The 18,267-nt window shown below is 32.4% G+C and overlaps 1 protein-coding gene and 1 long non-coding RNA gene across 3 annotated transcripts; one reads left to right on the forward strand and one right to left on the reverse strand.

Moving 5' to 3' along the window:
* Positions 1 to 9,471: 9,471 nt before the first annotated feature.
* On the reverse strand, positions 9,472 to 11,805 carry LOC145966896 (corepressor of RBPJ and splicing regulator). Its single transcript, XM_083091327.1, has 6 exons — positions 11,555 to 11,805; positions 11,300 to 11,394; positions 10,977 to 11,227; positions 10,512 to 10,641; positions 10,209 to 10,340; positions 9,472 to 10,014 (listed from the first exon to the last, which is right to left on the reverse strand). Exons 1-6 carry the CDS (start codon positions 11,624 to 11,626, stop codon positions 9,615 to 9,617), a joined length of 1,080 nt encoding a protein of 359 aa, XP_082947453.1. The 5' UTR covers positions 11,627 to 11,805; the 3' UTR covers positions 9,472 to 9,614.
* Positions 11,806 to 15,626: 3,821 nt separating this feature from the next.
* LOC145966904 (uncharacterized) lies at positions 15,627 to 17,810 on the forward strand. Of its 2 annotated transcripts, XR_014437224.1 has the most exons (7): positions 15,627 to 15,753; positions 16,186 to 16,340; positions 16,462 to 16,610; positions 16,761 to 16,889; positions 16,989 to 17,122; positions 17,216 to 17,410; positions 17,502 to 17,810. It is a non-coding gene; the product is annotated as an uncharacterized LOC145966904 (long non-coding RNA). The 2 variants fall into 2 exon arrangements; XR_014437223.1 differs by lacking the exon at positions 17,502 to 17,810 and having other exon boundaries at positions 15,629 to 15,753; positions 17,216 to 17,486.
* The last annotated feature ends 457 nt before the right edge of the window (positions 17,811 to 18,267 follow it).

The raw sequence follows: 18,267 nt of genomic DNA on the forward strand, positions 1-18,267 counted from the left end.
ACCCGCCGTCGCGAGTACAGGCGGTCGTCGACGGGGTGGTTAGAAATAATAAACGCCTGGCAATAACCGACAAGAAGAATGGCATTACGTACCTTATAGATACGGGAGCAGACATATCAGTAATCCCGAAGAGGATGATGAGAGGAAAGCTCACACCCGTAGATTTTCAACTGTTCGCAGCAAACAACACAATCATAAATACTTACGGCAGCAGCTCACGAGTAGTGGATTTAGGACTACGACGTTCATTTAGATGGCAGTTCATCATAGCTGATGTCCGACAGCCGATCATAGGCGCAGACTTCCTGGCGCACCACGGGATTCTACCGGATCTAAAGAACAGAAGACTGGTCGACGAACAGACTCTACTGAGTACCAAGGCAAGGATAACCACAGGAAAACAGCCCACCGTTGCCACAATAGACAAAGGATGCAAAGTCAAGGAACTCTTACGCAGGTACATCGAAATCACACGTCCTACAGCGCTCAAGAAGACCGTACACGATGTGAGACATCACATTGTGACCAAGGGACCACCATTGGCAGAAAGACCACGCAGACTGCCCCCAGAAAAGTACACAGCCGCGAAACGAGAGTTCGAGACGATGTTGGCACAAGGAATATGTCGCCCCTCTTCATCACAATGGGCAAGTCCGTTACACCTAGTACGTAAAAGCAACGGAGAATGGAGACCGTGCGGAGATTTTCGTAAATTGAACAGTGTGACGATTATGGATAAGTATCCTCTACCTCACATACAGGACTTTACATACCACTTAGCTGGATGCACCGTTTTCTCCAAAATAGATCTTGTGAAAGCATACTTTCAGATTCCAGTAGCGGAAGAAGATTGCCATAAAACTGCAATAACTACACCATTCGGATTGTATGAATTTTACAGAATGCCATTTGGTTTGCGAAACGCAACGCAAACTTTCCAAAGATTTATTGACGCAGTTCTAAGAGGACTCGACTTTTGTCACGGCTATATCGACGATCTGTTGGTAGCATCAAGAGACGAAGAGGAACACCGAAAACATCTCGAGCAAATATTTCAACGTTTAAAGGAGCACGGACTATCTATCAACGTGACAAAAAGCGAATTTGCGGAAAAAGAGGTCGAATATCTCGGATACACAGTCAACAAAGAAGGAATACGTCCGACGAATGATAGAGTAAAAGCCATCGTTGATTTCAAGAAGCCGAACAATATAAAAGAGCTTAGGAGATATCTTGGGATCATCAACTTCTATCACAGATTCATCAAAAATGCAGCAGCCATTCTAGCTCCATTAAACGGATACCTGACAGGAGCGAAGAAACGTGACAAGCGGCCAATAGAGTGGACTACACAAGCAGAGGAAGCCTTTCATGAAAGTAAAAGACGTTTAGCAGAGACTACCCTACTGGTTCATCCACGAGGAAACGCCAAACTATTCCTCAGAACAGACGCTTCCAACGTAGCCATGGGAGCGGTATTGGAGCAGTATCAAGAGGGAGAATACAAGCCATTAGGATTCTTCTCTAAGAAGTTATCTGAGGCACAACAAAACTATAGCACATACGACAGAGAACTCCTAGCAATTTATTCCGCATTAAAATTCTTTCAACACATGGCAGAAGGACGAAACGTAGTTGTGTTAACGGATCACAAACCACTACAATACGCGTTCTCACAAGCTTCTAATAAAGCCTCTGAACGGCAAAGGAGACAATTAGACTTTATAAGTCAGATTACTACTAATATTGTCCATATTGCAGGGCATGAAAACCAGGTAGCGGATGCACTGTCACGAGTAGAAGCAGTCAACCTACCAGTTATCGTCACAACAGACGAACTTTACGAGGAACAGCAGAAAGACGAGGAACTCAGAGCTCTACTGGAGACTGAGACATTACTCTCACTAAGGCCACTACGGTTAGACGGAGGAGACAAAACCATATACTGCAGTGTCGACAAGGAAATTCGAATATACGTACCGAGAGTATTACGGAAGCAAATTTTCGACAACATACATAATCTGTCACACCCAAGTGGAAGGACAACAAAGAAAACAATCGCACAAAGATTCGTTTGGCCAGGTATGCAGAAAGATATTGCTAACTGGGCCAAGACATGCTTACCGTGTCAGAGAGCGAAAGTCCACAGACACAATCACAGAATTCCAGAGCGAATTCCAGTCCTGGACGATAGGTTCCAACACGTACACCTAGACATCGTAGGACCGCTACCCAACTCTAAAGGAATGAGGTACTGTTTAACCATGATCGACAGGACAACAAGATGGCCGGAAGCTACACCAATAACGGACACATTAGCGGACACTGTAACAGACGCATTTTTTAATACATGGATCGCACGATTCGGAGCACCATACATGATTACAACCGACAGAGGAGCGCAGTTCGAGTCAGCAATATTTGAAGCGATGGTCAAGCTAATAGGAAGTCGGAGAATCCGAACGACAGCGTATCACCCGCAGGCAAATGGGATGATCGAGCGATGGCACCGATCGCTCAAGGCAGCAATCATGTGTCACGGCACCACGGATTGGACTAATGTACTTCCTATGGTACTTTTAGGATTGCGAAACAGTTACAAGGACGACATTAAGACATCTGCAGCAGAGATGGTCTACGGAAAAACACTACAGGTATCCGGCGAATATTTCGCAGCCGAGGAGCCCACTGGATGCCCGGACATGTTCCTGCAGAAACTACGCGAGCGAATGCGGCGAGTAGGACCGAAGCCCACAGCGCATCACATCAAACAAAAGGCCTTTGTTCACAAGGAGTTGGAGGACTGTACACATGTCTTCGTCAGGGTCGATCGAGCGACCAGATCCCTAGAACAACCATATGAAGGACCTTTTCCCATAATCAAAAGACTGACTGATTTTTTTGTACAGGATCAACTACAAGGACCGATCGAGATCAACATTGACAGATTGAAGCCGGCGTTCATTGAAAGGGCTAGGGAGAACCAACAACTATCTGAGGATAATTCCCTTCCAGAACCTTCGCCAGCTGAGACAGAGAAAGGACATCTTGCACGAAAAATTAGATTCGCGACTCCATGAACGGAGTCACTAAGGGGGGAGTGATTGTGGCGTCCCTCCATCTGGACAAAATACAGATGAATGGGTTTACGAACGCACTAGCGCCATCACATACCTCGCCCCGATCCACCAAAGACATAGAGGCACTCACTCTAGTGTGTCTCGTCGTCCGAAGCGGACGCAAGTTACTAAAGACTGAAACCATAGTTGTAAATTTCTTTGTTGTAAAATATATTTTTATAAAGACAAACTGAATGTATCAATCCACTCGGCATCGAACGACAATTAATAGGTCTTTAATAACCTGACTCCCTATAGTATCGGGCGTATTGAAAATCTGAACAATCGCAGACGTAACTTTCCCGTATCACAAACAGCGGAACGTTTGCGATTGGTCAGATTTTCAATACGCCCGATACGCGCGTATCGTAATACGCTCCATGGAACCCCACCCTTACGCTCCGATAATTATTTTCACCAGGGGAAATATCTAATATAATTTTTAAAGAACGTAAATGAAATGTCATCAAACTTATTGGCGAATACGAATGAAATGTTTATACTCTACTATATTTATACTGTACCGTTAATATTGCACTTTACATTTTAAATAGGTAATAAACGGATTATTTTCGTTTATTCGCCAGACATTTACTTGTCCGACTTATAAAAATCAATTTAATATCTGAAGCTCCTACATCGAGATCAGAAATTAAATTGAAGTATATCTTTAATCTTATTTGTTACTCTTTGTAAATTCTTTATATAATTCTCATAACTAAACTTAAATACGAGAAAGATAGCGCATCGCACGTCGCGTAGCGGTAAACGAACGAACTAACAGATCCTTGCGTGCTCGCGCGAAACTTTGACGTCCTTAAAAATATTTCTTTAAATTGTTAAAGTGTATGGAAAGTATTTCATACATGTTTTGTGCAGTGTTTAAGCGTTGAAGAAATGTGGATAAAGAGTTTCTAAAGTCAATCAATCATTGAAGTGTGTAGGAAGCGTATTGGAGTCCTTTGTTCACATTTTCCCTGGCGAAAATAAGAAACTTTATAAAGCGTTAACAACCATTGAGTGAGGGTTTTCTGAGAGTTTATATGCTTTTCAAACTTTGTAAGAGCACTTACATAACGCTGTTGGGTTTTGAATGCTTATCAAACGCTGCAGTGTTGCAATTTTTGTTCTACAAACTCTTTATATAATGTTACATGAAAGTTTTGCAATGCTGAGGTAACATTTTTCAGAGTACGTTCAGTAAACGTTGATACATCTTCGTGTACAGAGTTTACTCAGACTTTTCAAACGTTTACGTTTACGCTATAACGTACAAACGTCTTTTAAACGCTGCAGTGTTGCAATTTTTGTTCTACAAACTCTTTACTAATCGTTTTTAAACTCTCGACGAACTTCCACAAACGTTCATGTAAACGCCAAACAAACGTCTCATTTTTGCCAGGGAGGTGACGACGTCGTCAATGATTAATTTATTAGTTTTCGATAAAAGTGAAATGATTAATTTATTAATTTTCGATAAAATAATGCAATAATCGTTAAACTAATGATGGAGCAATAGGGAGTAATTAGGGAGCAATCGCTTTATACCTGATATAATTGCCGAAAACCATTAGAAATATGTTTTTCAGTAAAAATGGTCAATTTTACGTTTTTTGCAAATATTAAAAAAACTATTAATTTTAGAGGAGGAGCAATTGTAGATTCGGACGGAGCAATTAAGGAGCAATCGTTTGAGTTATAGTGTATTAAAAAATATGCACTTCCAGCGCTAACTTATTTCCGGTGGCCGTGACATCTCTCATTCTTCTCTCTGTCGGTAATCTCCCGCATGATAAAAGGATTGACACAACCATTAAAACTCACCCTGTATATATACAGGGTGAATTTTAATGGTTGTGTCAATCTTTTTATCATGCGGAAGATTATCGACTGCAATTGTAATAAATTGATCGGTACATAGATGTCAGATAATTGGATCGGCCGTATCGAAGGCCGGGATATAATGTGTACAATTAAAGCAAGTTAAAAGCTGAAATTATGTGTGTAGTATGGATTTATTTTTATTATTAAAGCTACGTATTTATTATTACCCATACAGCACAGAAGCTTGCATCAACATTGCTGCAATGTTACAAAATTGCTCACTGCAGTGTAATATTGCAGAAATAATGCAGAGACATTATTTTGTAATATTACTTTGGCAATGTTGCAGCAACGTTTTAACATAGCGAAAATGTATAACATGTGTTTCTTTACTTGCCGCTACGCGGCGACACCAAATTTAACTAACTCGTATTCGAATTCATCTAAAGTGGATATAAGGTCTACAAAGGACTAATGTAGTAATTATATTTCTTGTCTTGTGTCAGTTTAATTTCTGATAAACTGACTTGGTTTATTTAATATTCTGACTCTAATGAGGGATCTAGATTATTAAACAAATAATTTGTTTAATAATTTGGATCTCTCATTGAGTTTCAGTAAGAATATTAAACAGATTTTTCTCAATTGAATGAGTAAATAGGAAATAGTTCATTTATTGCACGTATTAAAATATTCTGGTGTATTCGAATGTATGTAAAATAATTGTATGTATATATTGAGATAAATATTTAAGAAACATCTAATAAAAAACACTAATAGATGTTTTTTTAAAGGCATTTTTTCCTATCTTTCTTAAACATTTTTTTATATTTTCAAAGTTTATTTATTAAATTTAAAACGGTGTCTGCATTTGTAGCAAAACGCGTTTTAATATTACAAATACGTTGCACCGTAACATTGCTACAATCTTACATTGCAATATTCCTAAAAGCGGACATTTTAACATTGCAATCCCACAACAATGGTGCAGCAACATTTTGCAGTGAATTTGCAACGTTACAATATTGCGGTGAAAGATTGCTGCAATGTGTATGCAATCTTTGTGTGCTGTATGGGTATTATTATTATTATTATTATTATTATTATTATTATTATTATTATTATTATTATTATTATTATTATTATTATTATTATTATTAAAGCTACGTATACATATTCGATATATTAAAGCAGTAAGAATACATATTTAAAAATTCAGTTCAAATTTAACACTTTAATGTTTCATGTAAAACTTTATTTCAAATTCCGCATTTATTTTTATGGTAAATTTTTATTATTGTTTATATGCTAAAAATACGCAGCAAAAAATTTTCTTCCTTCTTAAATTAAAATTACGCAATTGTTTCATAAGAATGTATTTCTCATGGAACAGTTGCGTAATTTTATTTCAAGAAGGAAGAAATGCTACATATCTTTAGCGTATAAAACAATAATAAAAATTTATCATAAAAATAAATGCGGAATTTGAAATAAAGTTTTACATGAAACATTAAAGTGTTAAATTTGAACTAAATTTTTAAATATGTATTCTTACTGCTTTAATATATCGAATATGTATACGTAGCTTTAATAATAATAATAATAATAATAATAATAATAATAATAATAATAATAATAATAATAAATACGTAGCTTTAATAATAAAAATAAATCCATACTACACACATAATTTTAGCTTTTAACTTGTTTTAATTGTACACATTATATTCCAGCCTTCGATACGGCCGATCTAATTATCTGACATCTATGTACTGATCAATTTATTACAATTGCGGTCGGTAATCTCCCGCATGATAAAAAGATTGACACAACCATTAAAATTCACCCTGTATATATACAGGGTGAGTTTTAATGGTTGTGTCAATCTTTTTATCATACGGGAGATTACCGATCACAATTTTAATAAATTGATTGATACATAGATGTCAGTTAATTGAATTGACCGTAACGAAGGCCGAAATATAATGTGTACAATTAAAGCAAGTTAAAAGCTGAAATTATGTAGTGTGGATTTATTATTATTATTAAAGCTACGCATTTATTATTATTATTATTAAATATATATGTTATTATATTTATTATTATTATTATTATTTTACTGTGATCAAATTAGGGATTTATTATTATACATATTCGGTATATTAAAGCGGAAGAAATACATATTTAAAAATTCAATTCAAATTTAACACTTTAACGTTTTATGTAAAACTTTATTTCAAATTCCGCATTTATTTTTATGATAAATTTTTATTGTTTTATATGCTAAAAATATGCAGCAAAAAATTTTCTTCCTTCTTAAAATAAAATTACGCAATTGTTTCATAAGAATGTATTTCTTGTGGAACAATTGTGTGATTTTATTTCAAGACGGCAGAAATACTACATACCTTTAGCGTATAACAATAATAAAAATTTTTATCATAAAAATAAATGCGGAATTTGAAATAAAGTTTTACATAAAACGTTAAAGTGTTAAATTTGAACTGAATTTTTAAATATGTATTCTTACTGCTTTAATATATTAAATATGTATACGTAGCTTTAATAATAATAATAATAATAATAATAATAATAATAATAATAATAATAATAATAAATATAATAATATTTATATTTAATAATAATAATAATAATAATAATAATAATAATAATAATAAGTGCATAGCTTTAACAATAATAATATATCCATACTATATAATTTCAGCTTTTCACTTACTTTAATTGTACACATTATATTTCGGCCTTCGATACGGTAGATTCAATTAACTGACATCTATATGTATCGATCAATTTATTAAAATTGCGATCGGTAATCTCCCGCATGATAAAAAGATTGACACAACCATTAAAATTCACCCTGTATAATGTATATATATATATATATATATATATATATATATATATATATATATACACACATATATATACAGGGTGGACCATTTTAACCTTTAATGGAGAATAACTCGAAAACCAAGCCCGGGAGAGAAAAATGTTTCAGACAAAAGTTGTTTGGTTTCGAGGGGACCATAAGATGGTATCATTGGTTTGACCTTGAAGAGTTATTTGAAGGTCACATGAAGGTCACCTTCAATTTCTTAAATGGAACCTACTATTTGTCATTACATATTCTTGTAGCTTATCTCGAGAGCTTTCCAAAACACTATAATTAAGTACCTTTTCGTTAAGTACTTTTTGAGTTATGAGGCTTGAAATTATTTCTTAATTTTACATAAACCGTAAAATATCTTGTAAAATATTCATTTTTCGATTATCTTACCTTAATACTTTTACGTACAAAATAATGAAAGGAATCAATTGGTGTAAAGAAAACACATAGTTGTTTTGAAGAAAAAATATGTAATTTGCAATTAACAATTCCATATTTTCTCTTAAAAACAACTATGTGTTTTCTTTACACCAATGGATTCCTCTCATTATATTGTACATAAAAGTATTAAAGTAAGATAATCGAAAAATGAATATTTTACAAGATATTTTACGGTTTATGTAAAATTAAGAATTATTTCAAGCCTCATAACTCAAAGAGTACTTAACGAAAAGGTACTTAATTATAGTGTTTTGGAAAGTTCTCGAGATAAGCTACAAGAATATGCAATGACAAATAGTAGGTTCCATTTAAGAAATTGAAGGTGACCTTCAAATAACTCTTCAAAGTCAAACCAATGGTCATACCATCTTACCCACACAGCAAAATATATCATAGAGCGATCTAAGAGATATCTAAATATCAGAATATCTGATTTAAATAATGCTACTCAGATATGACTGGGATATCTATAAGATATCTTCCAGACTGCAAAAATGTATGATTTTTTCATCTGAGATATGATATCTGATCTTGCAACAAATCAGATAGAAAAGATTATATTTTCGTAAAAATATTATTAGAATATTTTGATAATTAAGATATCAGATATTCTGAAGATATTCAAGATATATCAGATATCAAGATATCTCAAATACAACAAAAATTTATTGACGAAATGATATCTGATTTACGTCTGAGATATAGATTGCTGTGTGGGTATGTCCCCCTCGAAACCAAACAACTTTTGTCTGAAACATTTTTCTCTCCCGGGCTTGGTTTTCGAGTTATTCTCCATTAAAGGTTAAAATGGTCCACCCTGTATATACATATACATATGTGCAAATACTTAAATATTCATTCGTTATGTGCTTAACGATAATTGTATATAATTTTCGTAATTAATGATAAATTTTCATAAATGCAAATGTTATCGCTTAAAAATAAAAAAGGAGTACTTTTGGAGCTATAGACGTATATATGCCATTTGCAGCTAAAAAATCACTCTATATAATCAGCAGCATTATTATTATCTCCGAGATATATGAAATTGTCATTTGTACTTTTTAATCAAATACATAAATAATTACTAAGTGATAAAATTGGTAACAAAGGCGCGGTAATTGGCATGAGGAAGAAGAGAAATCATCTTGTTTTTTATTTATTGATATATTTTAAAATACTTGTTTTTGTTACAATATATACATCAAATACAAATGTTATCACTTAATAATTATTTTGAGAGAATTTTTTATTTTAATTTTAATATACAGACATGTTTTTATTATTATACTACATAATACATTTTGTTTCCAAAATTGTTATTAATGAGCTTGCTTTTTCTTTATTTTATAATTGTGTTGCAGATTATCTCTGTTTTTATCTTCAGATTTAATTTTTCTTTTCCTATCATAGTGATTATCTATCTCATATTTGACATTTCTCTCTTTATGTTTATACTTGTGCACATCGCTATTTCGTTTTTTCTTATGTTTATGAGTACATTTTTCTTTATAGTTAGATTTTTTTCTCTTCTTGCTTTGTCTTGAATGAGAATCTTCTGAATCATTGTTGGTGCATGTGCTATTACTGTTATTATCGCTATCATTATTAGTACTACTATTAGTATCACTAGTACAACTGCTAGATTTTTTATCATTAAATTTTTTTTTCTTCAAATTTTTCTTTTTCATGTGATTTTTCTTCTCTAATGACCGCAATTTTCTGTAATTCAATTGTAAAGATAAATTATAATATTCTTCAAGTTCAATAAAATAAAAAATATTTATAAAAAAATATTTTATAGATACTTTTTTATCATTAGTAAGAGAATATATATATATATATATATATATATATATATATATATATATATATATATATATTACAATTATGCATATATAATTCAATTAACTCACAACAATAATTTCTTCTTTTCTTTTTTTGACAAAAATTTTAGAAAAGACAATTCTGATTGCTCTTCATCTTCAGAGATAATAAGATGCTCATGTTCTGGAATTTGTAAATGTTGTTGTACATCCAACACAGATCTGCAATATGAAAAATTAATTTAATAATTTAGTATTTAATTTTTGTTCGCAATAATCCATTTCATAATTTTCATACACTATTTATTTAATCAAAATTAATTCTATATTATACATTCGCAAATACGTATGCACGCAGATAATACATTTTATGAACATATGATGTAACGTTACTTTTTTAGAGCCAAACCATCTTCTCGCATTTGTTGTACAAGTATCATAGTATCTGGAGCAGATGGTACTTGCAAATTATTATTTGCCATTACAACACTCATTGCTTGACTATATAATGGACACTCCTTATCTAAAAGATAATTTAATATCAAAGTTTGTTTCTATTATATATTAACAGCTCTTTTAATACAGTTACAATATTACTACTAATTCATAGTTTTCTAACTATGAATTCATCATAATTTTATAACTAAAGTGAGAACTTGTTCATTTGACAAAAATTGCCCTACAGATCTTTCCAATAAGTTGTTGTTAAAGATATGTATGAGATAAATTCATCAATTCAAAGAATAACTTGTCAATAATAGATACAATTTGACTCATTCAAAAATAATTTATAATTTTGTAAAAGTATAAAAAGTAATCTCACATAATCCAATAACATTGTAAATATTGTTACATTACCTGTATTTATGTGTCCCCATTTGTGACATTTGATACATCGTACATTCCTTACTTGTATACCAAAGGGTTGATCTCGTATTTCACTATCCCCTTTGCAATAACTTTCTCTTGGAGCATTATACTTCCGCTGCCACTCAAACTTGTATTCAGGTTCATTGTCTTCCTTCTCTCTTTCTTTTTTTGCTCCAGGAGGTGGTTCATACATGAAATTTACACTAAGTTTATCCTTGCTTTCTTTGCTCAGTAATGCTCTGAAAAAAATATTACATTATTATTATTTTTATTAGAAACAAGATTACTTATTATGGGATATTGTAATTTACTTATTATTATGAAGATCTTGTTCCTTTTCATATTGTACTCGCAGTTCTTCCTGCTTCTTCTTATAAGCTTCTGCTTGTTGTTCTGCCATCCATACCTGAAGGAATATATTTTGCTTATGTTGTAAGATTATTCAAATATATGCAAAAAAATCAAGATATTGTCCAAATATTTTAAATATTTCAATTTCTGTTAAAATATTTCTAAATTTTACAGTAAAAGACTATATTGTATAATATGTGTGTATATTATCATACTCGTTTTAAATTATCTCGTGATGCTGGGTGGAAAAACTTCTTGCACATGTAATTATTAAATCCTTTTCCCATTTTTACTTCCTCTTACAATTTTATGAATACAGTTACAGAATATTTATATATATGCTTCTTCTTCTTCTTCGATTTGTGGCACTGGGCAATTTCACTTTTTGCCCATGCTGCTAGATGGTCTTCAGAGTATTTGACGCACAAAAGGGAGGGAACAGTCTACGCAGCAGTGTTGCCAGATACTGGAGGAAGAAGTGTAGTACCAACTTAGAGAAAAGGCTTTCGCACATGAAATTCCATAAGGTCATTCATAGTCGTTTCTCAAATCTTAAGACTAGAGAATTTCTTAAATCTATCCTAATACGACCATTTCATTGGTTGAGCTATCCTATTCAACCAATGAAATGGTCGCATTAGGATAGATTTAAGAAATTCTCTAGTCTTAAGATTTGAGAAACGACTATGAATTCGGACCTAAGCACGTAAGACATAAGCGTAAGGAAACCGACCAATCACGGTCGAGTTTTGACCCCTTGGAGGGGCTAATACTTGACCGTAATTGGTCGATTTCCTTACGTTTACGTCTTACGTGCTTATGGAATTTCATGTGTGATGGCCCAAACAGTAGTATATCTGTCGTACCCACGGTCTTACATACAGGTCTGGAAACTCAGGCCTTTTTTAGTGGTGGGGGAGGTCTCACTTATGCCCGATTTCACCAACCGCGTTTAACTTTAATCTTAAGCCTACGGCACACGGTACAATTTTTCGTACTGGATTTGATAAGATTTAGTAAAATATTAGAAATGCTGCATTCTGATTGGTGCATTTTTAGTATTTTACTAAATCTTATCAAATCCAGTACGAAAAATCGTACCGTGTGCCGTCGGCTTTAGTTTAACTCACTCTTTATCTCCTTTTAATTCTTCCTTTAGAAAGAGACAAAAAGTGAGTTGAACTAAGATTAAAGTTAAACGCGGTTGATGAAATCGGGCATTAGTGTGTCCGTTTTTCGACTAGAAGTCGCAATACGAGCGAGAGAGACAGAGATAGACGGCAGCAGAGAGAAGCCTAAGAGGGGCCACGCTGCCATTTTTCATGGGAGGCTTTTTCTACGTCGTACACTAGCGGCGCGTGCATCCATTTTACGCCGCCTGGAACTACATGGCCACATCCACTTTTAGGTGCCGATAAAACAGTCGGTTTTGGTTCATGTCCGTGCTACATCCACAATTTATAGCTCAGAAATAACATCCCGCATATAGACATAATTAAAATATACTTTGTTAGCTGCGCGATTTCTTTTCCACATTCAAGTATATATTATAAATATCAATATTAATGAGATGCTATTAATGAGAGCTATTAATGAAATAAGTTTGTGTAATATACGTGTGTAGGATATTTTCTCGTGAATATTATTCTCGATAGAAAACAGAAAAGATAAATTATATAAAATTCAATAAATTGAATTTTATTTACTAAAACGATCTTAGAAGAAAGACAATTATAGACCATTTCCAGGAGATGTCACGTGAACACTACATATTTAATACGCAACATATATAACTCTTTTAAAAATAAATATAACATTAAATATATTGAAACTAAATTTTTTTATATTTCTACTACTTTGTTATTGAACATAATTTTAGAGTTAACAAGATTCTTGCTAAAAACTAAAAACTAAAAATTAATCACATTAAACCGAACATTTCTCATTGGAATAATTTTCAATTAGATACAATTTTTTTATTTATCTAACAATAAGGAACAATTATCCGAATTATATCATGTTTGATGTCATTTTAAACGCAAAAATTTCATTAATTTATTTTAATTACTTTCAAAAAGATCAAATAAAATATAAAAGTTTTAGTTTTTATTTTATGGATATTTTAAGTTATAAATTATTATACATAACGAAAAAAAAGTTTTCGATATTATTGAAAGCGAGAGCGAGAACGAATAAGAGCAAGCGAGATGACGTATCGTCAAAAGAGTTCCGAAGTCTCTTACGCGACACACCCTTTCTCTATAGTATGTCACGAGTATGTCATCTTATCAGAATAGAAAATAAAATGCATTTTATTCGTTTTAAAGTAATTTTAATGGAATAATGAGCATTTTGCAATTAAAATGACATCAAACACGACATAAGTCGGATAAATGTAGTTAAATATATAATCCAAATTTTTATTATCAGACTAATTAAAAATTGTCTGATTTATATCGTGTTTGGTGTCATTTTAATCGTAAAAATCTCATTAATTCATTAAAATTATTTTCAAATCGATAAAATACAAAATAAAAGTTTTAGTTTTTAATTTATAAGATGTTTGCATTCTCGTGAGTTGCGAATGGATAGAGAAAGCAAGAAAACCGATTACTAAAGACTTCGGAACTCTTTGATGATAGGTCAACTCGCTCGCACTCTATTCGTGGTCTCGCTTTCTCTGTCAGACTTCACAATCGTACTAGACAGCTCGGAAAGATAAGCGGACCCGAGGATCGAGAGTGAGATCGCGAGTAGAGAGTGAGCGAGATGACCTATCATCAAAGAGTTCCGAAGTCTTTAGTAATCGGTTTTCTCGCTTTCTCTATCCATTCGCAACTCACGAGAATGCAAACATCTTATAAATTAAAAACTAAAACTTTTATTTTGTATTTTATCGATTTGAAAATAATTTTAATGAATTAATGAGATTTTTACGATTAAAATGACACCAAACACGATATAAATCAGACAATTTTTAATTAGTCTGATGATAAAAATTTGGATTATATATTTAACTACATTTATCCGACTTATGTCGTGTTTGATGTCATTTTAATTGCAAAATGCTCATTATTCCATTAAAATTACTTTAAAACGAATAAAATGCATTTTATTTTCTATTCTGATAAGATGACATACTCGTGACATACTATAGAGAAAGGGTGTGTCGCGTAAGAGACTTCGGAACTCTTTTGACGATACGTCATCTCGCTTGCTCTTATTCGTTCTCGCTCTCGCTTTCAATAATATCGAAAACTTTTTTTTCGTTATGTATAATAATTTATAACTTAAAATATCCATAAAATAAAAACTAAAACTTTTATATTTTATTTGATCTTTTTGAAAGTAATTAAAATAAATTAATGAAATTTTTGCGTTTAAAATGACATCAAACATGATATAATTCGGATAATTGTTCCTTATTGTTAGATAAATAAAAAAATTGTATCTAATTGAAAATTATTCCAATGAGAAATGTTCGGTTTAATGTGATTAATTTTTAGTTTTTAGTTTTTAGCAAGAATCTTGTTAACTCTAAAATTATGTTCAATAACAAACTAGTAGAAATATAAAAAAATTTAGTTTCAATATATTTAATGTTATATTTATTTTTAAAAGAGTTATATATGTTGCGTATTAAATATGTAGTGTTCACGTGACATCTCCTGGAAATGGTCTATAATTGTCTTTCTTCTAAGATCGTTTTAGTAAATAAAATTCAATTTATTGAATTTTATATAATTTATCTTTTCTGTTTTCTATCGAGAATAATATTCACGAGAAAATATCCTACACACGTATATTACACAAACTTATTTCATTAATAGCTCTCATTAATAGCATCTCATTAATATTGATATTTATAATATATACTTGAATGTGGAAAAGAAATCGCGCAGCTAACAAAGTATATTTTAATTACGTCTATATGCGGGATGTTATTTCTGAGCTATAAATTGTGGATGTAGCACGGACATGAACCAAAACCGACTGTTTTATCGGCACCTAAAAGTGGATGTGGCCATGTAGTTCCAGGCGGCGTAAAATGGATGCACGCGCCGCTAGTGTACGACGTAGAAAAAGCGTCCCATGAAAAATGGCAGCGTGGCCCCTCTCAGGCTTCTCTCTGGACGGCAGTAGTCGTTCTCTCTCTAACATACGTCTAAAATGCGACTTCTAGATCGCAGCGAACCTAGGCAGGCAAGCCGTGAACTCCCGAAAAACGGACACACTAATGCCCGATTTCATCAACCGTGTTTAACTTTAATCTTAGTTCAACTCACTCTTTGTCTCTTTCTAAAGGAAGAATTAAAAGGAGATAAAGAGTGAGTTAAACTAAGATTAAAGTTAAACGCGGTTGGTGAAATCGGGCATAAGTGAGACCTCCGCCACCACCGGAGTTTCCAGACCTGTATGTAAGACCGTGGTCGTACCCATAGACAACCTCCGGGAACTTAGCCGGGCAACTTCGACTTTTTTAATTTTTTTTTTTTAATCGTTTGTTGGTCGTTTGTCGGTGATTGTTGGCCTAATTTCAACGTTTGTTGGTTTATATTTTTTTTTTAAACAACAAAATAAAAATTAGCGTGAAGTTAGCCGGAAAAATTTCATTTTCGTTCAAAAAGCGGTTAAATCGATACGCAATCATTCGCTGATGATTGTTGGTTTAATTATAACGTTTGCTGGTTCGGTATTTGCTTTAAAAACGAAAAATAATCTCTTTTATTAAGACCGCATTTACAAAAGTCGTTAGGATCAATCACAGTTGAAGGTTAAACAGTCCTCGAATATGATTGGTTAATTTCTTCCCAATAACGTATGTCATTGTTTCTTACGACTTTAGGCTTAAACATCTATATAAACTTGGCTGAAGCCTTTCCGCATTCCATTTTCGTATCACATAAGTTTGATGCGTATTGTAAATATTGTAAATATATAATTAGGAATAAGTTAAAATTACATATGCGTGGTTCTATAAAAAAAAACAGAGGTTGAAAGGTTTGTATCCTATGTATTTTCTGATATATATTACAATTTCTTATTTAAGTAAAAATGTATATAGCTATTCATTTATATAGCTCATACTATTTGATTTATAAAGTTGATTTATGTTTATTAGGAGATTATGCTGCTTGGAAATTTATATTTGAAGCTGAGCGTGGCAGAACACATGACTCAATAGAGATACTCAATAATGTAGACATAACTTTTTGCATCGGAGAAGTGGCATATGTTTGTAGCAGTATGTTTCTTCTTTCCGTCCAATAAGTGAGTACAAAAGTTAGTTTTGCATTAATTAAAATATATTGTTTTCTAATTCTTCTATATGTGATACAATACGCTGATATATAGTGAATTAATACAATTAAGTTATTCTTATATATAATGTTAAATTGTACAATGTTCAATTGTTTTCAGTTGGAAGTTACAGAATTCGAATTTAAAAAAAAAACACAGCACAATCTTTTTTAAACCATTGAGATAAAAGAAGTATTATATATTCAAGCACATGTTAATGATATGAATGAACAGGAATCATCGCACTATGTAAGTACTTACTTTATAACAAGATATCGCACATTATTAAATTTTATAATTGTATCAAGTCTCTTTATTAATACTTATTTCTCTCTTTTGCTTTTATAGATTAATTTAGATAATGGCCATTTTCTATTCGATCTAAATACTAAAACTGAAACAGATCTTCTAGAACCGAATTATTCTTGCTCGAGTAATCATTTTACTATAGAAAAGTCTTCTAGATTCTTAGATGTATCAGAGTAAGTTTAAATATTTTATTCATATATTTATTACACATTAATTGTAAGTAGGAATAAAATTTCATATCTAATCTATTACTTTTTATATTATAGGTCACGTACATTTTCCAAATTTTCCGCATTCCATTTTGATACACATACAGATACACCATATGATATACAATATACAAAATTAAATCTTTACATATTTCTATGTATAATAAATTTCCAAATCTGATTTTATCAATAGAAACAATAAGAGATCCCAGAAGACAAATATTGAAGAGTAGAATAACTGCTTTTCAAATAGTAGGATATGATGATGACATTGATTACGTTTTATTCACATCAATATCTAACATAAATAATCAAATAATATTTTCTATATTGCTTTATACAGTTATTAGCAACAACATATCTGCACAGTAAAATGATAGAAAAAGAACCGCCTCAATTATCACCTACTATATTGTAGATCAAATTAAGCTGTGGGAAAATGAAAGATTCTTGTTTAGTGAAGGTGTTTTATACAGTCAATTTCTTTCACAAACTGATTTTGAGATTCTTAAAAGATCATGCACTTTCTGTGGGAGTATGAAATTAATATTATATTATATATACATATTATATGTACATATACAGGGTGATTCTGAATAACTTTATGTTTTTGCAAAAACATAATCTTGACCGAATTCTAAGACGATTTTTCCTTTGGCAAAATTTCGTGCAAAGCATAGTTTTTGAATTATTAAAGGAAGTAGTTAACGTATGACGGGTCGAATACAAGAGGCAGGCAAGGGTGGCGTGATTCACCGTCAGACGCGGGCGCTCACGCGGGGCGCCTTCGGCGATCAGCTGGTCGCTATACTATGCACGGACATACATGCGAATACATATATTCTCTCTCACTCTCTCTCTCTCTCTCTCTCTCATTCGCTCACTTACCCGTGGTTTTTTTTTTTTTTTTTTTACAAGAGAGGAGAAAATGCATTTTATGCATACTCACCGGTCGGTCCGGTGAGTTATGTGGGACTCGAGTACCAAGTCGAATTACCAACTCGGTACTCCCTACCCACTAAAAACCCCTCTCTTTTCACGAATTTCCTTTGACACACTGTCCCTCTGACTTCCCGAGATCTGTTTTCACATAACGTCAAAAAATAGTT

This window comes from Camponotus vicinus, unplaced genomic scaffold (genome assembly GCF_025532165.1).
Source record: "Camponotus vicinus isolate PSW18456_S1 unplaced genomic scaffold, iyCamVici1.0 SCAF_2, whole genome shotgun sequence".
Lineage (NCBI taxonomy): Eukaryota > Metazoa > Arthropoda > Insecta > Hymenoptera > Formicidae > Camponotus > Camponotus vicinus.